The sequence below is a fragment of the Clytia hemisphaerica genome, unplaced genomic scaffold, assembly GCF_902728285.1.
Source record: "Clytia hemisphaerica strain Z4C2 unplaced genomic scaffold, Clytia hemisphaerica genome assembly, whole genome shotgun sequence".
Classification (NCBI taxonomy): domain Eukaryota; kingdom Metazoa; phylum Cnidaria; class Hydrozoa; order Leptothecata; family Clytiidae; genus Clytia; species Clytia hemisphaerica.
In genome coordinates, this window is record NW_027104055.1 from 205,000 (window position 1) to 230,445 (window position 25,446).

The 25,446-nt window shown below is 35.8% G+C and overlaps 1 protein-coding gene across 1 annotated transcript; it reads right to left on the reverse strand.

The window, feature by feature from the left end:
* Window positions 1-8,826: 8,826 nt before the first annotated feature.
* Window positions 8,827-25,142, reverse strand: LOC136812166 (proteoglycan 4-like). The gene is made up of 3 exons (XM_067068643.1): window positions 24,943-25,142; window positions 14,904-14,983; window positions 8,827-13,903 (listed from the first exon to the last, which is right to left on the reverse strand). The coding sequence occupies exons 1-3, from the start codon at window positions 25,013-25,015 to the stop codon at window positions 10,916-10,918; spliced, it is 3,141 nt and encodes a 1,046-aa protein (XP_066924744.1). The 5' UTR covers window positions 25,016-25,142; the 3' UTR covers window positions 8,827-10,915.
* Window positions 25,143-25,446: the final 304 nt, after the last annotated feature.

Here is a 25,446-nt window from a genome sequence, read left to right on the forward strand (position 1 = left end):
GCCGTTATTTCGTGTGAAAATTTTTATTTTCATATCATATCTTCATTCGCGATTTCGAAACGACGGTATGTGCCGCGCAAAATCGTACCCTTACAGTGCAGTTCAATATGGCTAAAAAGGTACCCTTTCAGTGCATTTTCTCTTGATTTACCCAACCCTTATAATAGTGCACTATATTTCTCAGCTGTAAATCTGCGTGAAAGAAAAAGAGCTTGGGAAATTTTCTGTTTCAAAAAAAAAACTGAGAAAATTATTCTTGTCAGCTGTAATTATCAGCAGAAAATAGAAATTTTTTCAAACAAACGAGAAGTAAAAACCTTTCTTTTTATTTGTTTTAAAACCCTTGCACTTGCAGTGCAATCTCACAGAAACACACCCTTACAGTGCATTTCGGGATGCTGAAAAACCCCACCCTTAAGCGCGGCACATGTCGTATGCCAGATCATATGGAGTGCCCCCCTTAGGGCAGGGCCGACTAAGTTTTTGGCCAAAAAGGTACTTGATTTGAATTTGATAAAAGACCTCGTAAGCTCTTTTCTGAGAGAGTACAATAAAGCTAGTTTATTATAACAATTCCTCTGACTAGAGAAAAATTATCCTACTCACTCCTAGATTAAATTACGTAATTAGGGTATTTTGAGGGAACTTTTTCGCAGTTTTTTGGCATAACCGCGAAAATTGGAATCCGCGAATTACAAAGTTGGTCATTTTTCGTCCCTATGATGTACCTTATCGGCCTTTTTACACCTACCCTGCCTTATTGCTGGCGTTACTTTTGGGCTCGTGGCTTCGGCGTAAAAAGGGTCGGCGTAAAAAGGGCCAAGCTTTACAATCAAGGACAAAAATGGTGAGACAGACGAATTAAAAGCTGTCCCCCCCTTTTCCACAAAGGCAATGTTCAATGAACGATGAGACAGCCGTAAAATGAACATTGCCCTTGGGGGAGGGGGACCTTTATCCAATGTTTTATCAGTAATTTCAAGTGGTTTTCTCAAACATATATGTCCTTGATTGTGGCAATTTCAACCTAAAAGCAGCGTTAATTTTTTATCATGATTTCTCCCGAGGATTTCTCAATTTAAAGGATTTTAGGTATAATTCGAAGACAAAAATTATCCATTGTTTTTCTACTCCATATTTAGACGATCCTATCGTCTACACAAAATCACTAAAAAGGGAATAGTTTAGGAGAGGCGTGATAAATTCGGGTGGAGTAAGCAGTGGCGGGGATGTTTACAGTGTAGACGATACCAATTTGGCGCAAAAGAAAAAAACTGAAAAAAGCCGTGGATTTGCCTTTGCGTATTATTGACGATTCGGTTCGGCCATTTTCAAAACATTCGAAAGCGCAACGTACAGTAGGGCTGGCTGAAGGAATTTCTTGCATGAAATTCTTTTCTTTATGGGTTTATTTTGTAGCTCAAATTTAGAATGTTAGTTTGCAATTTATTTGCAACAAGTATTTAAATTTTAAGAGACATGCTTCATATGTTTAACATACTTTGACTTCAGAAATAATCACCACAAAGACTAACAGGTTTGTTGTTAATATTTTTTACAACCTTCATTTTTCTTTTTAAATAATTTTATAACTCAAAGACACTACACTTGCTGTACATTTAGTATCATTTTACACCCTTCCCTTCTGATAAAAACAGCTTTTTACCTTCTTTTCAATACTCCCCATTTTTGTTTTGTTAGAAATTCTACAAGTTACTAATTTTTAACTTTCATACATATTTTTTATATTGATTATATATAGCCACAAGAAATCATTTTGAAGATTTCAATTTTTGTATGTCTGGAAGATGGTATCAATTTGAAGGTAGACTATGTGCTTCTGGCAGCTAGAGAAGATTTTTATTCTGATACCGTAAACGGCCATAACTTGCAACGAAAAACAGCGTTTTTTGACTAAACGATGCTATATCTTTTAACCTAGAAAAGTTATAGCAATGAAACTTTCACAAAATAAGCTTCTACCTTATTCCTTTTTAGATTACCATACATTGATCCAAACAGAAACTTCAATCGAAAACGTCGTTAATCCAAAGATGACCAAAAAATTTTCTTCAAAGTCCACAACTTGCAACGGTGCTAATTTCATAACAACAACATACTGAACACGCGCCAACTCTATCACATGAAAAAAATATGATTTCAACAAATTTTAATAGCATAATTAAAAAATGGCACAACGATGGAGTGCGTTGTTGTAGACAAAAGACGGATCAATTTGTGAATTACGATTACTTCTCACACATGCAAATTCATAATTGGTTTGGCTTTTTTATGACGACAAGGGAACATTTGCAAAAACATCGATAGAAAGACGGGGGGCATTACTAAGCAGAGAAGCTCAGTGTAACGAAGATCTGGGATTTCGTACCTTCGACGAGATGAATGATTCTTCTACACCCCCATCTCAATTAAAGCAAAATAATGTTTGCCTTTCATTCACGAAAATAAAATCTTGCTAAATTGCGAGAGAAAACTGAGTTGCGAAATCGTTGAATAGATACAAAAAAGTTCGTCCCCGTTGATTTCATCCCCATTCGAAATCCATCCAATGTAAAAAATTGCACTCCAAAACCATCTTTATTGTGTATTTTAAAGCTTGGAACAATAGAATTCCTATCCCCATAGAGATTTTGATAGAAATTATTGGCCCCGTTGTGGGAAAAAATTCCACCGGGGCTTTGAGACAGGAGTTTCGGCATGACATGATTTACCGTATTTATATATAGGAGATTTGTAAAAATTCGATAAGAAAACGGATATTTACTTTTCTGCCCGGAGTTCTGCGTTTCGCAAAGAGTGACACCTCTTAGACTGAGAAATGATTGTCTAATACGCTACTCCTTCTCTGGTTCCCATTGACGAGATACCGAAATATTCATCAGAATATTCATCTCATCTTCATCAGAATACTCATAACGCTCATTTGACGTTGACTTTGCACACACCCCTGTCTCACAATCTATATCGATCGACGAAACGTCCATATACAGTGTTACATATACTTTCTTTTACACCCCTGTATCTTAACTAAATTAGGAACAGGTTTGAAGGAAAACTTTTGATTAACAAAGTTCTTAAGAAAAATTCAAAATTAGCGTGTACAGGGTGTGTTTTTCTTTTCCGAAAGCTCTTATCCTTCTTGCATTTCTTATACTCGTACAAAATTGGCTTTGATATTTACTCCTCATTCCTGAAGGGTTGCTTTTTTTTATCCGTCCTGTCTTTTGGTCATTCTTTTTCCGTAAATCCAACGAATTGTAGAACTTATTTCAATTAAATTTTGCTTATAAAAGAAACGCACTTGAACAATCCTTGACCCCCTGATCGTAAAATTGATGATTACAGTTTAACGACGAATGATTTTATTGATTTCTTTTGAGGCACTTTTATGACACCAGTCTTGTTATTAACATGATTAGTTTTCGTATGGGACATTAGGAAGCAGAACTTCAGCTGAGATCCTTCAGTTACAATGGTTGATTGATTTAACATGAAGCATTGGTAATTATCCAATTTATGCATCGAAACGTCTCTTCGTTGTGAAATGTAATCTAGCAACTTCAATCGAAGAATACGGAAGAACGAAAAACTGTACGAGCTGCGGATTTCGACCCAGCAAGGCCTCGTCTTTCTTCTTTCGAACTTTCTAGAAATCGCATCGTAAGAGAACGTCAATCGCCCAAGCGTGGGGGTTTATTGGAGTGACCTAATTATTTTCACTTTTTCATCTTCATCTTCGCAACAAATTATTCAATCGGGCTTGTTTTGCTTGATTAACGTGTAGTTTACCATTTCGAACATTCCCTGAAAAAATGAAAGAAAACGAAGCAATCAACGTGGAGAAAACGTGAATAAACAAAGCTGTTGCAAGTTAAGTCCGTGTTGCAAGTTATGGCCGTTTACGGTACAAAAAATCATTACAAGATAGTTTGACAATTGAAGACAATTTGTTTAAAATATTTTCCACCATATTCTATATTTAAATATAATTATATTCTGGCCTTAGGTAGAAGTTGTAGACGTTCATGGTACAGCAAGATGCTGTTATTGCTACCATACAATGTTACTTGAAAGTCTTATCCAAATCCTATCTGGAAAAAATGATTATTTAAAAGAAGATAAAATATTTTATTTTCTCAGACATATCGTACTACATATCCTACAAATGGCCTTTTAATCGGCTGATTGGAGTAAAAACTGAGCTTTTTCAGGGTTTCGAGAAATTAAACCAAAAAATGCCAGAACAAATTCTCACCCTAATTAAAATCCCTGAAGTAATCTCTAAATTAAAAATTTGGTTTTTCCTGATCTCATATATAAATTAAGAAAAATAAGGATAAAATTTTAGTTTTAGTTCTGTTTTGCTAACTTCTTTATATAAACATTATACTGTCTACTGTTGCGAAACCATATTTTACATTAACTTATGTAGCATTAAAATTACCATAAATCCTAGAGCACTATTCAGATTGACTTCAGATCTGGTGTGTAAATTCTCTGTACAGACTGGAAGAAATTTGCAAAGAAAAAATGCCCAAAAGATACCCCAATCAAAATCTTGTTTTTTCAGCAAAGGGCGACAACAGTCAGACAGTTTCTTTTTTCAAACAGCCAAATTTCTTGTTAAAAAATTGCTAAAATTGGGATAATTCTGGAATTTTTTTACATGATATAGACATTCCTTTGCCACACAATTCACCAAATTTTGTTTGAGATATTTATTCAATCTGAAGTTATTTATAAAAAAATATAAGTCAAAAAAATCAAATATATGAAATATTTTAATTCCCGCAACCCAAGATTATGCTAAAAAAAAATTTGTCGCTGAATGTCTTGACCTGTAGTAGAATAGTAAAGGAATAACAATTGCTTGAGAATGTATAAGTACAATTTTTACATCTTACCCTAAACAAGTAGAAAACAACAAATTAATCACTTATATAGAAAAATTTCTCAAAAATTAAATAAATAGGTTCAATGTACGGGTAGCGACATGAGTATTCACAGCTTGCATTTGGCAGTACCATTTTTTATTGTTTTGAATGGTTTTATTCTTCATATAACGTACAGAACAATTTTCCAACCACGTTCTACTGGTTCAATTTCACAAATTTCACAAATTACATAAAATAGCATGAAATAATTTTATAAAAAGGTATATAAGCAGTAGGGAAACTTATTACCAAAACCTTTTTGGTGATTTCACAAAAACATTTTTTGGTGAACTCTTGATATGCACCATTGTCTATTCCACAGCTGATTGGTTGAAAGTGACGTATTGACTTATTTTACGTCACTTACAACGAATCACATATTGGGTACGTGATGTAATATCAGAAGACCTTGGAATGGCACATACTGTATCATGAATTTGCAGTGAAAAGGTGCAATTCATGAAAAAATTCAACCTTTCACACCGTGAATTTGCCAAAAATTTATGGTGACTTTTCAACGTTTGGTTTTTCATGTACTCGTACATCTGGAATTAATAACTGAATATAAACTACTGTATGTTCTGGTTCAATTAATTGCCCCTACCTAACCTAAGAACACCCTCTGTTTACTTTTCCGAGAAAAATCTCAAAAAAGCCTGTTATATATGTCCAGTGGCAATCTGAACACCCAATAAATAAGAAGAATTAGAATTTGTAACACCAGTTCTAAAAGGTTCTATTCCTAGAAACTTGGGGAAATAGATTAGAAACAAACATGAAAAAATAGTAAATGAAGGAAAGTATTTTCAATCAAAAATCAAAAAGTAGTTTGAGGTATAAAGTAGTTGAGAATAGAGTGAGAATATGTGAATATTACTTGCTCATGCACATAAACCACATAAAAGCACAAGCTGAAAATTTCAAGGAATGGAAAGAATGGAAAACATACCTTTAAAATGGAATCTTGAGGGGAAAGTCAGTCAGGTTGTTGTTCAAAAAGATTTTTCCAAAAGCAAATCTTAAGGAATCTAATCCCTACTGACAACTGACACACTAAAGACTTATATACTGTACACAAAAATTCATGCATAAAAAAGACTAATAAAAGTAGAAATAATTGTTCTCCACCATGAAAATAAATCTCATAAAAACAATCTGAGTGAAATTTCATCAGCCATCTTTCTCAAACGTTTAGCTGTTTGCACTGTTTGCACTCAGTTCGAACAAAAAACGCAAACGGAAAATCTCGAAAACCCGCTGACCTCTCTCAGAGGTCAGTCAGGCAAAATCGTTTGAGTGAAGATGCGCCAAATTGGTATCGTCCGTTTCTTCGAAACTCTACCGCCACTTTTTTCCCGTAAACCGCCCTCACGCCCTAACTCTTTCTCGCATTTACTTTAAACGGACGATAGCATCGTCTACTCCATATTTAAAACTTCAGTGATTTTCGATGGAATTTTCAACAGTTTACTACTACCCTGAGTATCAGAGGTTAAGTTTTCAAAGAAAGTAGTAACCTCTGAAGACAAATAATATAAATTTTATCGCGCATGTGTCAATCTAATCACTGTAGAAAAAATCAAAGATGAAGAGCAAATATTACCATATTAATGTCTAGCAGACTGTATCAGTATGCAGTTTACTATTTACGAATTCCCCAGAAACCTCTAAGTGTAGTTGATGAAAGGAGTTTATTTCGAAAGAAATGATCCCCAAATGTATAACAGTAATTACTAAACTTTTAATTATTGAAATGTCACTTTAATAGACGATATCGGCTTTCGATAAATGTAATGCATTCTGGTTTCTAGGGACTCTCAAAGGAATTATAATCTATTATAATTGATCTATTATAATTCCTTTGAGAGTCCCTAGAAACCAGAATGCATTGCATTTATCGAAAGCCGATATTGTCTATTGAATAGAAATAATAGACAGACTTTATGTTATGATTCTCTATCACTGACTCTTTTTACAAAGCATTGATGACTTTTTGTAAGTTGTGTTTTCAACGACGGGAATAAAAATATCGACTATGACGCTCATCCAAGATCTTGGATGGTCGTCATGGTTACTTTTGTCTTCGCTGATTGCGCGATGAATAGAATCTCGATTCGTCGGCACAGCGTAAATATATGATTTTGAGCTGTGCTTTTCACGGTAGTTTACTACTGAAAAATGACATTTTAATATAAATTTTAGTCATTATTTACTAATTTGAAGCATAAGTAGCCATTTTTTAAATTTTTGGCGTTATTAACGGCCCTAATTGGCGTAGTAAACCCAAATCTAGGCTGTAGCGTGATAAGGGCCGATATGAAAGAAGTGTGTCCAAAAATAGGGCAAAATCGCGAAAATTGATTCCCGCAAAATGCATTTTTTTCGACCGCGAAAATTAGTTACCGCTAAAGTTAATTCCCTTTTAAAAGGAAGTGTGTACTTTTGAAAAGTGAAAACAAAAACAGAAGTGGAGTTTTAAAAAAATGAAAAAATCAGTTTTTAAAATTAAATACAGATTTGTAAAAAATTTGGCTTTAATAATTTAAAATATTTTTTCAATTGGATTGGCACGGATGTGGAGCAAGAAAGGTCAGAAAGAGAAAAAGAAAAACATTTTTGCTTATATATCAGCATAATATAACAATAGGCAGACACTGTCCTGCATTCCTCATTTGTTAGGCCCCTAAGTGCTAAGAGCGTAGTCGTGTGGCGTCAAAAAAAAATTGTAAATTTGTAGACAATTCTAGAACATAGTCCGTGCTGTGTAAACAAGTTACACGCCTGGCTCAAAAAATATTAGCTGGAAAATGCTCTTAACAATGTATACGGGTCAGTAGTAATAGTCTGAGTCGCAGACCTCTACAAAACCGCAGGTAGTATAAAAGAAGCAAGAATTCGTTAGAGGATACAAGCAGCCAAGGTCAGTAAATGTACAGTCACTCATACTTGAACAAAAATTGAGGAAACAGTTTTGATTTTCCAGCTGGCCCTTGGAAAAAGATGTTGAATTTCGGGGCCGTCCACATGTACGTACGCATTAAAATGTTGAAAATCAAGTACCCCCTCCCCCTGTACGCAAATGGCTATACTCCCCCTGGTAAGTACGTACTTTTTCATTCACCCCCCACTTGGTTGAAGAAAATTTCGAATTCAAATCGTTTAGTTCGGATTTTTATTTCATACATGAAACACAATGTTTATTAAGAAACTCATTTTTTCCCTGGTGCGTATAAGAAGCGTTAAAGTCGACAAAAACTAGCAAAAAAAGGACTAAGAAAAAACTTTCTCTGCGTTGACCCCTCCCCTACCCCTGTATGCAAGCATACACTTTTGAGAAGACCCCCACTTCTCCCTTAGTGCGTACGTACTATATGGACGGCCCCTTCCGTAAAAGTGATTACCTTTCCTAAGGAAAGAAATTTTCGCGGAATTTAATTTCGCGGTTGAGAGATTTTTTTGTTTACAAAATGGCCCATTTTGCCCAAAAAAAAAGACTAATTTTAGATGTGATTTTTTTAATCCTGAGAATATTCGTGTTTCGCGGAATAATCTCTCCCTTTAGGGTAATTGTCACTTAGTCAACAGGAGGAGAAAACAGCTTATTGTGTGGATTTGAGTGTTAAAAATGTTTCATTTGAGCTGATTTTGTTTTGAGAGTTTGTTGTTGCTTGATAAATTGTTTTTTGCGCTACACAAGTTTCTGCGTAGCTAGCCGGGGATTCTATAAGGCCGGAACACCGGATTCTTCCAGTCGTCTGTACAAACTTAATCCGGTAACAATAATCGTATTATCATATGACGCCTATACTACTGTACACACATTATAAACGACTCCAGTCTACCACAAGACGAGAAAAGGATCAAGGAAGTATCAGAGTTGGGGCACAGGGTGCCAAAATAGGGAGTCACTTTGAACGGACAATAGAAAAATAGTATAAAAATCTCATTAAAAATCTGCATTTTAAAAATCCTAAGAAACATTATTTTCATAACAAAATATAATGTTAGAATGCAACCACATCTGCAACAGGGCATTTCAAAATCTGCAAAGCCATTTCAACGTTTCTTTCCTCGATAACCTTTAATTGGAACTACTTAAAAAGAACAGGAGATTCGAAATGTCATGGAAAAACACCAAATACGCTGCCTTGCTGGTTAAAGGCAATTTGATGCCCGAAACATAGAAAGAGTCATATAAAAATACATTGTTCTTACGAAACAGTATACAGTACAGTAGTAAAAATCAGGGTTTTCCGAGGAAAGAAAACAAAGCACGGCCGAACAAACTTTTAGCCTCTGTCAAGCAGACTAAGAATTTGAAAATTTATTTATCAAGATTCACTTGTTCAATTCTTCTCCTCCTTATAGCAGCCCTCGCCTTTAGCTGACACTTCAAAGTCGTATATTGAATTTATCTCGTATTCAGGCAAGCGAACTTTTCTATACCTTAGATTCCTAAACAAAGTTCTAAAAATACAATAAATTGACCACAAAAAATAAATTTTCAAAGAAGGGTTGCAAATACTAACAAGATTTGTATAAAAGATAATATTTCCTAGGCGTTATTCCATGAAAAGCGGCCAGATTGTGAGCAAGGACAGGAACCGAATTATCATCGATTTCGAGGTTTTGTAGTTAAAGATATGCCAAAATAAAATATGCTACAGTTTAAAGGTTATTAAGAGGAGAGAAGGAATTAACTTCAAGAGTGCAATGCAAATCTGATTGCCGAATCTACTCACTCGCAATAAGGCCTTGCTTTTTTAAAAATGGAATTCGTACCAAAATTGGTTCCGTCTAATATTATCCACAAACTTAAGTTTATACCATACCACATGACCTATAATAAAAGGCCCTTGTATCTAAACTTAAGTTTGGACATAAACATAAACTTACAGCAGACTTTTCGAATAGATATTTCCATTGAAACTCGAGTTAAAGACCCGAAATATTTGATGGTTTTAGTAAGTAATTAGATCATTTCTAATTCTAAGATGTTTCAATGGGAATATATAATTCGAAAAGACCTTGCTGGTAATTAAAATATCTCCTAGCAGTATTTACATATTTACATTTTCGTTTTTCACTTAGTTGTCGCTTTAGTATGTCATACGTTTATGTCAAATGTTTCCTGTTACAAAAGTGTACCTCACTGAGGTTACAGTCAAACATTAAAAAACGTAAAACATGAAGCGACGAATCAGAGTAACCAGTCAGTTTAGCACAATCAATGTGTCAACTGGTGTAGAACTTTAAAAATTCAGTCAAAGCAGATAAAGGTTCCTTTTTTTATGAATGCTGAAAGGTTGGCCTAACCTTTGCATGATAATTTGACAGTGCTTTTTTTCTGCTTTGGCTAAGTTTTTAAAATAATTAATTTGAAAATAACTAGAGTTATCAAACAGTCTAAAGACCATTCGGGGTTTAGCTTTAAAATATAAACCCTACCCAACCATTGATGTTAGAAAAGTTATGAAGAATAGGACTTCAAAATTTGAAGTTAAAGTCACGGAAAAGAAGTTCTCTTTCGAGTTGAAAATGAAAAAATACTAGAAAATACTAAGTTAATCGCATACTTGTAGTTATTAATATTCCTTAAACTACGATTCTTTTTGGATTTTATGAGCTTTTATATTTTTTGTGGACATTTTTTGAAACTTTTAATACTTTTTTTGGTTGAAAGTCAGGTCAAAAAAGTAATATATAATACGTAAGGAAAACTTTAAAATGATAATGCTTAGACTAAAATAAAACTAGGATCAAATATAAAGATAAAAATTTTAACAAATGTTGATATATGTGCCTCATCCACCTTAAATAAAGGAGACGACTAATGAAAGCTAAAAGCACTGAAAAAATTATCATCAATCAATCAACACAAGACCAATTATGATAAGATCAAGGGAAAAAGAAAAACTTAAACCCAAATCAGAGAATCACAAAATCGTAACACTTTTGATCTACAAATATCTGATCTGGTGCGGTCCTTGATAAGCTATCTGTTGAGTTTGTACCAACTGTTGCTGTTGCTGAAGGTAGGTCGCGTTAGTTGCAGCTTGTTGCTGAACAGTTTGCAACTGTCCTGACGGTCCGACAACATATGTCTCTTCCTCCAACGTATACGTTTGACCGTATTCGTCTATGTACAGTTGCTGAGATTTTTGCTGTTGTAGGACAGGTTGTTGAGGTGTTGTCGGCAGTTGAATTTGCTGTTGAACAACAGCTGGAGTATTATTGTACAACACGGGTTGTGGAAGCGCGTGTTGTGTGGGCTGTTGAACAACAGGTTGTTGGGGAGACGGTCGTACGACATTCTGTTGTTGACGTTGTTGGTTACTGTACGTTGGGTAATAAGACGGCGCCCATGTCGCGCTACGCGCTCTTGGAGCAACGGGTCCGTCGTTAACGAAGGGTAGATTCCACTGCGGATTATCGTTGGCGTCCATATTTCCACCTGTGACATTGCCGGTAACGGTAGAGATGGTTTGCAAAACTTCTCCTTGATTCTTTTTAGCCTCCTTTTCCGCTTTCAGTTTTTCTTTTCGCTCCTTCTTAGCAGCTCTACGGATTTTGCGCTCCTCTTTGGTCTCGCCTGGATGTTTACTTTTTTTCTTCTTTTTGAGAGGAGTCGTTGCAGTTGCGGTTGCCTTTGCAACGGTTGGAAGTTTCGGCGATACTTTATTGGTTTTAGCAAGCTTGGCTGGTTTGGCGTTTGGTTGTGATTGCTGGAGTTTACGTTTCAATGGGTTCGCTGGTTTCTCTTCGAGTAAAGAGTCATCAGCTTCCGTGTCTGTATCGTCGGCATCGTCAAGAAGGGAGTCGTCCTGGGTTGGTTTCGAAATGGGTGGAGTGGGCGGAGGCGGAAGCTTGTTTTTAGCTTTAGAAAATGGGTTCGATAAAGAGGACAACAGAGCTAAATGGTCGACAGGCTCAGAAGGTGCTGTGGATGAAAAGTTTTCAGAGGTGGTCGCTTTGGTAGGGTTAGTAGATCGTTCACGAAGCTTTTCAACAAGAGAATTTACAGGGGCTTTCGATACGTCCTGTTTAGTCTTTACAGATTCTAAAACTTTGGGTTTTTCGTCTGCTGGTGGGACAATCTTTGGTTTCATATCGTCAAGAGATTTAAGAGTGTTTTCGATTTCTGAGTTAACAGCGGGTTTGGTATCGGATAACGTGTTCCTTTGAGATTCTTTACCAGGACTAGAAGTTTCCGGTTTGGTAGTTTCAGAGGTGCTTGGTGTAGATTGGGTGACAGTTGAAGCTGCCGTTTCATTAGTAGTAGTGGTTGTGGGCGGTGAAGAGTTTTTACTAGATACGGTAGCAGCTGGAGTTTTGGCGGTAGTAGACGCCGCAGGTGAAGTAACAGTGCTACTACTGGCGGTAGTCGATGAAGCTTTCTCAGTAGTTGGTGACTTTTTCTTGTCGTTTCCTTTTATAGTGTCTATAGGGTTCTTAATAAACGACAACATTTTAGATGCGATCTTAGACAGCCCACCTTTCGATTCCTTTGGTTTTTTGTCAGCCTCACCCTCTTTAGTATTATCATCGGGAACTTCAGAAACGAGCGGTAATTTCGAGACATCGATACTTTTCAGTTTACCAGCAGCCTTCTCCTTCTCTTCAGCCTCCTTTGCTTTCGCTTCGGCTTCTTTTTTGCGTTTCTCTTCTTCCAACTGTTTCGCTTGTTTCTCTTTGCGTTCCCGTTCCTCTTTTTCCTTTTTCAATTTCTCTAAACGCTCTTTTTCCAATTTGTCTTTATAATTTTTAATCTCTTTCTCTGACATTTCGACATGGCAAGTCACACCGTCGCCCAAATCGACAAGTTTCTTCATCTTTCCGTCTTTGTCTTCAATAATCGTTACATTAGGACCCTTTTCTTCTTCCTGCTTTCGCGGATCGTTCTTACGTGGAGTAACACCAAACCGATACTTCTTCTCAGGTACGCTCGTTTCGTTATTTTCACCGTCTCTCTTACGTTTACGTTGACACTCCTCTTGGTATTCCACAAGAGAGCGTGCTTGACCCAGATCGTCCAAATCAGGACAAAGAGCGGGTGGTAAGGGTAGTGGCGGGCCATAAGGCATTCCATAGGGTGGAAATCCGTGTGGAGGGCCATGGTGTGGAGGCATTGGTCCGTGGTCGTATCCGTCCCAACCGTTTTCGTAGCCGTGGTGAGGTGGCCCTTGATGATGTTGTCCCCAACTCATATCATGGTCATTATATTCTTCACCCCAGTTTTGCGATTGGTGGGGATCATGAAAGTTTTGGTATTCATTTTGCTGTGGTCTGTTTCCTTCATCCCACATTGAGTCATATCGTCCGATAATACGCGGTACTGTCTTATTAAACGCTTTCGATACTTCCTCTAAAATCATATTACTCATTCGACGATGAGCGCGCTCATTCCAGTGGACGCCATCGGTCGCGCGGTGATGTTCGAAATATTTGAAAACAGCATCCAAATCAACGATGCGAAAACGACGATCAACATTATTAGCGTTCGTGAACACCTCGCGGGCGATCTCATTACAAAATTTGACTTCATTAATTTTGACCATATCCGTACCAGGGCGCATGAGAAAGCCTCCTTTAGATTTGATATGTACAGGTGGAGTTGTTAACCATATGAACAAACAATCGGGTAACAGACGTCTCAAAGCGGCAACTAATTTCTCAAGGTTCTGTTCGTACTGTTCAATACCCTTTTTGCCGTGCCGATGAACATCCCACAGAAGAGAATTCATTACTATAACATCGGTAGGTTCACAACTAAGTTCTTGTAATACTTCCTCCACATAATCACCATAACAAATAGTGACGAAGTAATATCGGCAACACGCCTCGTTGTCGGCTTTGTAGTAACGAGATTCCCGGTAATCGATCGAGTTTTTCATTTCACCTTTGACTCCACCGTAAACCAACTCATCTCCGATGAAGCTCTCTTCGCCCTAGAAGAGAATAAAAGGACATATTACTTTATGCTTTTTCTTGGTCAGCAATCATCAGAATATGAAATTACCCTTATTTTTCAATGTAGCATAATTTCTGCTCTTCAAAACGCTCGAAACAATCAAAATTGTGTTTTACAATTTTTTTCAACTGAAAAATAGCTTAGAATCAGAGTATATTAGTTTAAGTATAAGTACGTCCCAAATATTTTAAGCGGGAAAAAATAGACCCAAGACTAAAATTTAATTCCTCAAAGATTTGAAAATTGTTGAATGTCAATGAGTATTGGAACCCTTGGTTCCCTAAACAAATATTCTGGGAAATATAGTGAGAGCTACAATGTTCTTCGTGTGCACAGACTTGTTAAAAGCAAAATAACTTTTTGAAATGATCAATTAGGTCTATAAGATCACAAAAACGAGTGGTGAGAAAATTTTTGACCATTTTGCTGGTCATGTGACGTCATCAGTTTTGGTGGGGCTTGAAAATGAAAGTGAGAATTAATTGATTTTCAGGTATATGTTGTAATATTTTTTGGAATCCTTGAATAAATATCTTTCATTTGAGCCATATATAAGCTTCTAATTTTCACTTTCATTTTCAAGCCCCACCAAAACTGATGACGTCGCATGACCAGCAAAATGGTCAAAATTTTTCTCACCACTCGTTTTTGTGATTTTATGGACCTTATTGATCTTTAAAAAAAAAAGTTTCCTTTTAACAACTCTGTGCACACGAAGGATGTTTTGAGAACAGTGGATCTCACTAAATAGCCAATGAAACTAGATTATCTTCTGAGATCATAAGCCTTTCAAATCAAGATGCTGTCAAGATATTCAAGATGTTCAATAAAGAATTGACAAAATAAGAATCTACTGTTGTAACATTTTCTAAATAGATAAACTAAAGGAAATAAGGAAGAGGGGTGTTTCGTTCAAAACAGGAAGTAGAAGCATGCAAAAGTTAGAAAACTGTGAAGAACATAATTCATATTTCTACCTTTTTACGGAGTTCTTGATCGGTAAGATATCTGTTTTCTTGTAGCAAGCACACAAGGTCTTTGTATACCGAACGTTCCACTGAAAAATTGAAAGATGACGTGTTAATAAGCTAGATGGTGATATGACCTACCTGATAAAGGTAGTTGAAAATATGATGAAAGATGATGAAAATGTTTGAACGAAAAAGTGAAAGTTAACAGCATAGCAGAACAGAAATGCGTTAACTTGAAGATAATGGAGAATGTTTTACACTTACAGTGGATTTCGGATGTTTTAGAGGTAAGGAGCTCCACATACAAAAAGGGATTTTCAAACCATGCTAAGTTATGGGCAGAGACAGATAAGATAACTCAAGATTAAATGTTTAAACAGTTTTGAAATTTCATGGGGTCAAAATAATATTCTCAGAAAGTCAAAAATAATTAACACATTAGAACAAAAATGATTTCTAATGATTTTTCATGACCTCTAAAATATTACCTATAGAATAATGTATGACCTCTTTATGCACTTAAATGGACTATGAAGTTGCTTTCTTTTTTGTTGCGGAAAGGACAGGAAATGGCTATTGACAAATTGCATCAATTTATTGCTTCTAAACAGTTCTTGGAAACCTTCAATCAAATAGGTACTGGGTGTTTCAAAAAAAAGTGTTCAAGTTTGAAGTGAGGTTGGATGAAAACTAACTTAAAATTTCGGTTATCATACTTAATAATTGCTTCACGCATTCAGAAGTTAAAAAGAGAATTCGAAAAAATTTTCTTAAAAAAGCGTAATCTTCTAGAAAAAAGAAGAGATCAAATTCAAGCTTACAATAACACTCAAAAAAAATTTTTTTTGAGACTTTTTTGACACCTTAAAGGTTTTCTACAAGAATAAAATAAGCTTATTTTAAGCAGTGTCTTCATGCTGAGTCAGAAAAATTAAAGCTACTTTTATACGCGACGATATCCTGCAAACAAGTGAAAGATCGAAAGTTGTTTCGAGATATGACCTCACATTCTATTGCTTTTGTAAATAAAAAAATAGCAAAGTTGATTTTGAGCAAATTTATAATCGAATGTTTTGTTTATAAATAGAAAACGTTCTATTTATGATAAACATAAATGCATTCGAAAGAGTATCAGTAAAAGTCCCTTTATTTGAGGAATGTTTCATTCAATGTATTTTCATTTTTTCAAAACCTTTTTCTAATCTTGTCGCACATCAGTATCATCAAAGCCTTTCAATCAAAAGAAAACCTTTATAAGATTCGAGGGCCTTTCGAATGTTTTGATTATCAAAAGAATAAAAAAAATCGTTGATATCGAAAAATGTTAATTTCAGTAATTAAAACTTTAAACTGATAGACCTAGGTATGAGCCAGGAAGTATCTTATCCATTTGGTGGACTAACTTTCTTGGTTTTTTTTTTGTTCCTTATGGTAATAAGAATATTTTAAGCTTCTGGGCCACCTGGATTTCTCCCCTGGGTATCCATAATAGCGGATTTTTGGCCATTGGACCCCCGTAGGCCAAACTGAAAATTCTTTCCAACCCAAATATAGGCTTATCATAATATCAATCGATCGGAAATTTGATACTGATTAATTTTGAGATACAAAGTTGGGTCTGAAAACTTTTCTATCTCGAGATACAAATCACTTTCGTTTTCTAAGGTTTGGCTGCAGTTGTAGGCAGGTTATCATGGAGTAAGGCAATTCTTTTAGTCATAACTCAAGAAATATGCATTTAAACATACTAAAACTTTATGTGCTCCTAGAAAAGGCAATAAATATTGTTTGTGCAAATTTTCAATAAGTTTGCACTAAAAACGTGTAATTTACAGACCAGAGTACAATTTCCTTACCGTCAAAAGAAAAGATCTTTTTCTCTCAAAAATGGCCTTTTTCTCTGAAATGAATGAGTGAAATGATTCTTAATAAGGTTTAGAGCCACTCAGTTCTTTGTATTATACTCAGAGGGGTACTTGGGGAAAATATAAGGGCTAAATGTGTCTGGTCAGCACTTTATAAGCATGATTTTTGGTAAGACATGATCCAAAAAATGCTATTGCTCAAAAATTTGACAAATTCTCTCATTGTATCTAAACATTAAACAAATTTGAACCTTCTATTTTTTAGTTTGACAAATGCAACGAGTTAAGAATACATGTAGATCGTTATGTGTATTTTACAGACCAGAATTAAGTGCTTCTAGGTCCTAAAACGTTTAGACTTACCACGGAAAAACCCGAGCTTGAGAATTTTACTGAGTTTAATCCATCAAAATCCTCTACTTCCTATATCTTTATTATTCATGCATGTAACGAGATTTAGAAGGCTCAGAATCTGTGTAACCTGTCTTCAAGACTTCGAGAGGTGCTTAGACTTGTGCCCAACTTACAAACGCTTAGTTTTTCGGCCTATATTTGAAACTCTTTGAAACAAACTCAAGCAAAATCTAGCATCAATGCAACGACTTGGATGTGTGCGCACACTACTAAACGGTGTATTGAACGGTATTCTTCGACCAAGGGACAAATTTTGATTGATTTTGATTTAGTTTCAAAATAGTACGTCTTTTAAAAAAATCAACAACATCACATATATAATTGATTTACTTTACATGCAACGGATGCGTGATCCACACAACAGTAAAGGATATTATACCTAATACATGTGCATGGGATGACAGTGAATGGCTTCTCTTTACACCAGGTGTCCGGTGAGGTGACTTATCGAGTGGTCTAGCCTTTCCTCCCCTTTTGGACCACTTGGTGCTCCCCACATCCCTCCTAAGCTTGGATTGCCTTGTCTGCGTGAGACGTCAGACTTTAAATTACTTTCCTCAAAAAGAACAAAGCCCCCCCCCCAATTTAAAGGGCTAAAGAGTCGTCTCGTTAGAGTTGTTAACGCAATGGTTTATTTCTTGCAAGCTTGTTAGACACTAGCACAGATTTCTTGCACAGTCGCTGAACGGCCTGTAGAGTTTCTATCCCTCACATGGTATGGGTTGGTCCTAGCAAAGTAACATTTACTTTTCATTAAGTGAAACACAGCACCGTGTTGGAGTTAAGTCCTGATCTCCTAAACGGTGTACACTACTGCACCTTCACAATGGGATAATTCATAACTGGACGTCTATCTTCTATTGTGTCTTTGAAGCGAGCTTCGTTGCCGCCTGTATTTCAAAATTGGTATAAAAAATCCGACAATATTCCCTTACAATCCTATTTCTTTGAATTACTTAGGTAAAATGATTGATTCAAAATTTAGAAATATTACTCGGAGTTTTGACAAGTTTAGTCTCTGTTATCTTTGTTATGATATTGATAAAAGACTTTAGAAAAGTAGAACAACAGAGACTTTTGTCTAAGTTTTGACGTTGTTAGCAAGGTTTCCATGAGGTATATCATCAAGATTTATTTCATTTTATGTTTTTAACGAGGCGGCAACAAAACTACAGTGCTTTCTACAAAAATACAAAGGAGATCGATGTCCAGAAAACCTTAAGACCTCATGAGAGGAAAGGAAAATGGAATTGTCTGAAAATGGAAATGTCCGAACCAAAAAGAAATTATAAGATCCAGATTTCTTAATATTATACTTAAATTTTTGTAAGAAAACGAGGATAGTTTTGACATGTTGAAGTACCTAATGTAGCTTAAGAGAAAAAAGGGAAGCTTTATTTTATGTGGCAATAACTTTTTAAAAGCGCTTTTAGTTAAAATTCCTAGAGTTTGGCTTCTTCAACTAGTTGAAGGGGTTGTGTTACATTCGTGTAGTAGTAGCGGATATACAGTGATGCATTGGAGCATTATACATCCTTATAATGGCAACAGTAACAAGCATAGCCCCAAGCAGGTTCACGCAAATATAGCTCCATCATTAGGCTTCCATTACAATGGCCTAGGCTTATCGCCTACATCTAGGTACCTCTCTCGAAGCTATATTATGCTGAGCTTTTGTGGCCCTACAGACAACACAGATTCTGAGCCCTCCAAATCTCATTAATAGATAATATGAATAATGATATTAAACTCAGTAAAATTCTAAAGTTCGGGTTTTTAAGTAGCAATCCTAAGCGTCTTAGGACAAGACAAGCTCCTAGGAGCACTTAAATCTGGTCTGTAAAATACACACCGCGACGATTTGAATATGTTCATGATTCTTTGCATTAGTCAATCTAAAGAACAGAAGGTTCTTGTTTAATGTTGAGATACAATGAGATTTTTTCAGTAATTGTTTGGAAATTTCACCGTTGTTGGATCATGTCTTACCAAAAATCATGCTCATAAAGTGCTGACCGGGCACATTTAGTCCTTATTTTGTTGCTAAGTTCCCCCTCTGAGTGAGATTAGGAAGAAGTGAATTGCTCTAAACCTTATTAAGAAACATTTCACTCATTTATTTCAGGGAAAAAGGCCATTTTTGAGAGAAAAAGATTTTTTTTGACGGTAAGGAAATTGTACTCTGGTCTGTAAATTACACATTTTTAGTGCAAACTTATTGAAAATTTGCACAAACAATATTTATTGCCTTTTCTAGGAGCACATAAAGTTTTAGTATGTTTAAATGCATATTTCTTGAGTTATGACTAAAAGAATTGCCTTACTCCATGATAACCTGCCTACAACTGCAGCCAAACCTTAGAAAACGAAAGTGATTTGTATCTCAAGATAGAAAAGTTTTCAGACCCAACTTTGTATCTCAAAATTAATCAGTATCAAATATCCGATCGATTGATATATGATGTGCACCCTCCCGGTGGTGCACCCGTGTGTGGGGTCTTCCTGGAGGAATGGCGATCATAACAGTTAGCCTAACTCGTGAGGTCTGTTCACCCGTATATACTATATATGTCACTCTATAAATAACCTTGAATTTCGGAAATTTAGCAGCCGTCGTGGCCCAGTGGTTTAGACTATGTGTTTCGTAATTGGAAACATGTAGGTTCGAACCGGGGTAAAGTATTGAAAAGTTTCAAAAAATTTTCTAAGTCTCCGTGCTTGTCGGTGCATCATGAAGATTTAGCCATAGGTCAATGGCCAAAAATCCGCCAATATGGATACCCAGGTGAGAAATCCAGGTGGCCCAGAAGCTTAAAATATTCTTATTACCATAAGGAACAAACAAAAAAAAAAACGAAAGTTAGTCCACCAAATGGATAAGATACTTCCTGGCTCGTACCTGTCTATGACTGTGTCGCATCACAACAAAAATGACACTTTTTCGAAAGAGAAATTTTAAATAGCTCAAAATTTAAATTAGTCTTTCCTCTCTGATGGAGAAAAGTTTAGATTTATAATATTTTCAGTTTTCTTGCAATGGAAATTCAAACTTGTACACTTTGTTTTTGAAATGTCCGGTATAGTGCTTGAATGTTATACAAGTGGCCCTATGGGGAGACAATGGCTCAGCTACCTACAAGCTGATTCATTATTATCCAGCCACTTGAAATATTAGTCATTATTATTATATCTATTATATTATTAATAGCGGTAGTCTTAATTTCTATTTTCTGTGTGTCACTTTCGTTTTCGCAAGCATTGTTTTTGATCTCGATAAGTTTGTTTTGATTGATAGATCGGATAGAGCCTGGTTTAGACTGTGTTCAGCCTTCGTTTTGAAATTTAAGGCCCATCTACATTTAGCAATTTCAATTTCTGCCCTGACTTGCCTGCTATTTCTTTCTCTTTTCTTTTATATCTTTTCAAATGTAATTATTAATGATCCTAGTTATTAATGACATTCAAATTCTTTTCAAAACAAAACATTACCTTTCAAATGTAAATCAAAGCATAAAAATCAAAAAGTTTGTCGGCAACAACAGCATTCAAAGGGGGATAAAAAGCAAAACAGAAAATTAGGCCACATCTTTCTTCTTATAAAAACATTCAAGAAAATTCATGTCGTCGTTACTGTTATAGAGAATGTGTACGTCATTTTACATATTTAAATTCGAAAAGTTATGACAAGGGATTAACAAAAGCAATTTAGGATTGTCTTATTACTTTTTTAATCTGATAAAAACAAAGAGTTGCACTATTCTTTGTAGCATCCCCACTTTTTCCTGAAGAATTGCCATTTCTACATTTCACTGCTCTACCATGACATGAAATTTTTTCTCACACTAGCGAAGGGAAAAAAAATTTACTTGCAGAGTGGTTTCAGACGACTCTGGTACGGTATAATTTTGATAACGATGCTCTTTCTGATAATTTCTTATTCAAACAAAAAGTTACGTCACTGCAGTACACAATCCAAATATGGTTAAAAGATGAGACACCCGGGGGAGGGCTAGAGTCAAACTTTGAAGAGATTTTTTTATTGATCGTGCTTTTAAGCCAGCTTCAACATCCAACGGACTTTTAGTGCGTTCCGCTAGTGCAGCTTAACCGACGTGCGACATTACCCTTCAAAGAAGAATTTTAAAAGATATGACTCCTCGTAGAAAATTCTGATTGTGTTAAAGAATTAGAATGAAAGCCATTTAAAAGCCATATTCTCTAAGAACCAGGCAGTTCACACGCGTGTTCCAAAAAGCAAAACAATGGAAATGCGTCAATCCGTTCAGCTGAGCAAAATGACACAAAAATGACAAAATGACCTCTCAAGACTTTTCAATATCTTTTTGTTTGGTAAAGCAACCAAAATCTCAAATAAAAAGTATCTTAACAAGGAATAGATAAGCTTTTCATTTAGCCAAACAGAAATACTTTTACCAAAAATATATTAAAGGTCCAATTTCTTCAGCCAAATCCAAATTTTGCCCTGCTCAATCCTCAGGCTGCACTAAAATGGTTGACTTAGCTGTGACAGATCATTTCGATGGAATTTGTTGGAATGTTTGCAAGGCTTTTGACAGAAAATCCTTTGTTTTATTGTCAATGACAGTGCCGTTATTAATTTTGTTAGATCTGACATATTGGTTTGTAATTGCACTTTATAGTTTTGATTCCCATTGAAGAATCATATTCTGGTTTTCATGTTATTAGATGCTGTTTTAGAGCTTTAGAGCTAGCCTGTTAAAAAATTTTAAAAATTATTTATTTTTCTTTTGCCATGTGTACTAAAAGATTCTACAATGTTTGGGGAACAAAATATGCTAAAGTTTTGCTATTTTTAATTTTTAATTTCTTTGCTTAAGGTTTGTTTTTTCTTTGTGAATTTTCATCTTCAATCTTTATTTTTAAAGATTGGATATTTTATCAATTATCATGGTTTTTCAGGGTTTATTCTAGAACTATTTGGGAGTAGAGAGCTTTTTACATAACTTAAAAAGGTTTAATTCTTTAGATATATATAGTCAAAAGTTTAGACATTGGTGATTTATTTCTTAGATCAAACATCAAACAGATCAAACACACGCATTTCCAAATCCAACATGCGTGTTCAAGGGGGGGGGGGTCATGCAGTTGGTACCAGACATCATGATGGTTAGTACCCTGGTGGGCCTACGAATTGCAAGGAGGGTGTCAAATACCACGTGACGTTCAATAATAAAATCAACTTTTCGTTCCGATTGCATTCAAAAATAGAACCCCAAAAAGTGAGGTTTTCAATCACAGCCACTTTTTAGCCCACAGCGTTGATATTCTTGTGGCTGCTGTGTAGTACAAAATTCTATAAAATAAGGAAATTGATGAGCTTTCCAAAAATGTGGCTCCCTTTGAAGTTGAGTGATTCAGTCTTGAAATATAAGATGGCAAAGTGAGGGCAGGTTTTGTGGCTGTATGTCATGTGGCTCACTCAACGGGTTGGCTTATGTGCTGTCCTGCTTTAAGACTTCAATATTTTTTAACCGTTTTTCTTGGAATTGGTAGTTTGAGGTCTGATAAAGATACTTATGGGTTTAATTTGTGGCTGCAGGGTTTTCAATGGGCTTAAAATGTGGCGTCAATCAAAGCATATATGAAAAAATCGTCAACTTTGAGCCGCAATTCTAGCCCAGTGACCCAATGATTTTGGTTCCATTTTTGATATTTTTTGGATAAACCCTTTTGCTACGAGTTTCACCTGAGAAAAATGATTTTTACTCATTGAACAAATTTGTGGCTGCTGTTTTATCAACATAGTGTTTTTCTTGATTTGTGCCGCAGTTTTGGCCCATTTTACAAAAAAAAATTTTTCAACCTACTTATATCACCTTTAGAACCAATATTGTGAAGTTTCGTTTGAAAAGAGTTATTTTTAAAAAGGATATTCAAATTTCTTTTTTTTTGCTGTTTTTGAAAACCTCACGCAATTTTTGAATGCCATCTTCCATAAAACAGCAAAAATTGCAGAAAAACAGCATTTTTCATTTATTTATGGTAACCTGCATCAGTTGAGGAGCCCTCGAATGAATGACCTGGCTGGTCATTAAAATACAAAGTCAAATCAAAACAAACCTGATTTACAAAAAATTTGCAGGTGGTAAAATGTATATCTCTTAATCATAAGTCATGCATAATTAGGTTTAATAGTATCATTAAATTTAAGGTTACGTGTCCAGCAGCCATAAAGAAACGTCTGAATTCTCGCCATCTTGAAATTTATGATCTCGCATGATTTTTTATTATTCTCTTTTATTCACCTGAGATTCTGTCGGCGAGTAACTCGCCAAAGATACTTACCTGGCAAAAATGAGATTCTAAAATGGTAGAAGAGTAGAGAAGCAAGCAGAGCTGCATAGTTCATTTGTCTTGAAATTTTGCTGCTTTGAATGGTCAGGCATTTGAGGAATATGCAATTTTCCCTCCACTGATGCAAGTTACCCGACTTCACTGTACTTTTTTACTTTTCTGCTGATTCAGCATGTTGTTATCGTTGAAAAAATTGCTGTTTTCAGCAATAGTTGCCAAAAAGAGAAACAATACACCATTCCAGTAATTCGCAAAACAGATGCACGCACATAATTTTGTTACTCTCCACTGTTTGGTCTCTGGTGGAGGTTTTTTGTTTTAGTTTTTCTCAAGTTCTGTCAATCAGAATCCCCTCAAATTTAAGTATGTTCTTCCTATTCATGATATTAGGCCTGGGTCACCAATAAATTGTGTTCGGATCCTCCAACCAACTCACTTTCTATCTTAAAAATCCAACCCTTTTCTAGTCAGAAAGTCGGAAAATTTGTCGGATTTTTTACTGTAGTGATATTATTCAAAGAATTTTGCAGATTCAGCGTAGCCAGCATTTTGATCATCGAGTGTCATCGAGGCCTTATTAAACCACCCTGATAATCAAAAGTTAGAAGCTGCAAACCCATTTTCCCTAATCCCTTGCAGGCAAAAATGCGTTTGTTTACCTCCAAAACAATTTCATACACAACGGTGGAGCGCACATTTTTTTTGCCCGAGCCATTTCTCGGAAGTTTGAATTACGGGAAAGGTGTATATATTGCCGCTTTTATCTTAAACATCCAACTGAATTTCCATTAGAGCTTACAGTAAAGTAACACATCCCCACAGAATCCTCAAAATTTAATCCCCACGAAAAAAGATGGCAGGTGAAGCGAAAGGATTGAATTGAATTAAAATCTGACAATTATGTCACCCAGTCTGGAAAGGAGGGAAATGTTACACCGGAGCTGCTCCAACTTAACTGGAAAAAGTTGAAGCGGCAGATCTCAAACCTAAAATCTACGCCGGAGATATCCGGCGCACAAGGCACAAATTTCCAGACTGGTACCGTGAGATTGGGTAACTTGCATCAGTGGAGGCTAACATGCATAGCCCTCAAATGAAAGACCTGGCTGGTCATTAAAATACAACTATGCAGCTCTGCTCGCAGCTCTACTCTACCATTTTTGTTTTGGTTTAATTTTGTAATTTAATGACCAGCCAGGTCTTTCATTTGAGGGCTATGCATATTAGCCTCCACTGATGCAAGTTACCTAATCTCACGGTATGTCACCCGCCCCTGCAAAAATAAATTGATTTCCTGGCAAAATTTCAAAAGGCCCAGGAGAATCAATTCATCATGCAAGAAAAAAGCCCAAATCACTGGTTCCCACACAATCAGGCGATAAACTAACTGCTCAAGGAGCATAAAGAAAAAGAAACAACAAGATACTTACCAGAATCCCCAATAACGACAAGAGTTTTACCAGCTAATAGCTCTTTGGCATCCTCGTGAAGGTAAAGAGCCATGTTGGGGAGTAATCTAATACATTTCCAGAAGGCTTTGACCAGTAATTTCAGTGCTTTCTGCTTTGTGTTCTTTGCCTGGCAAGCTTCTGCAGAAAGTGTGATCAAATTTTTCACTTTTACTGCACATGCTCAGTGCTCAGTTTGTTTCCCGCAGCCAAAGGCGTTTGAGCGGGCGTTGTAAACGGCACCCTTGCGATTTTTTGTACTTAAAGGGACATTAAAGTAGTAAAATGTAAACATTGCGCGAACCACGTGTCATTAAAGAGAACAATTAAAATCACATGTCCAAAACAAACTTGTAAAACAATTGAACAATCAAAATTAGCCATATTTGGGTTGATTTTTTATTTTGACATGTGACATTTGTTTTGATTTTGTATCCGCTGCATACAGTTTGTTTACAAATTTCGCAAGTACTGTTATGTCCCTTT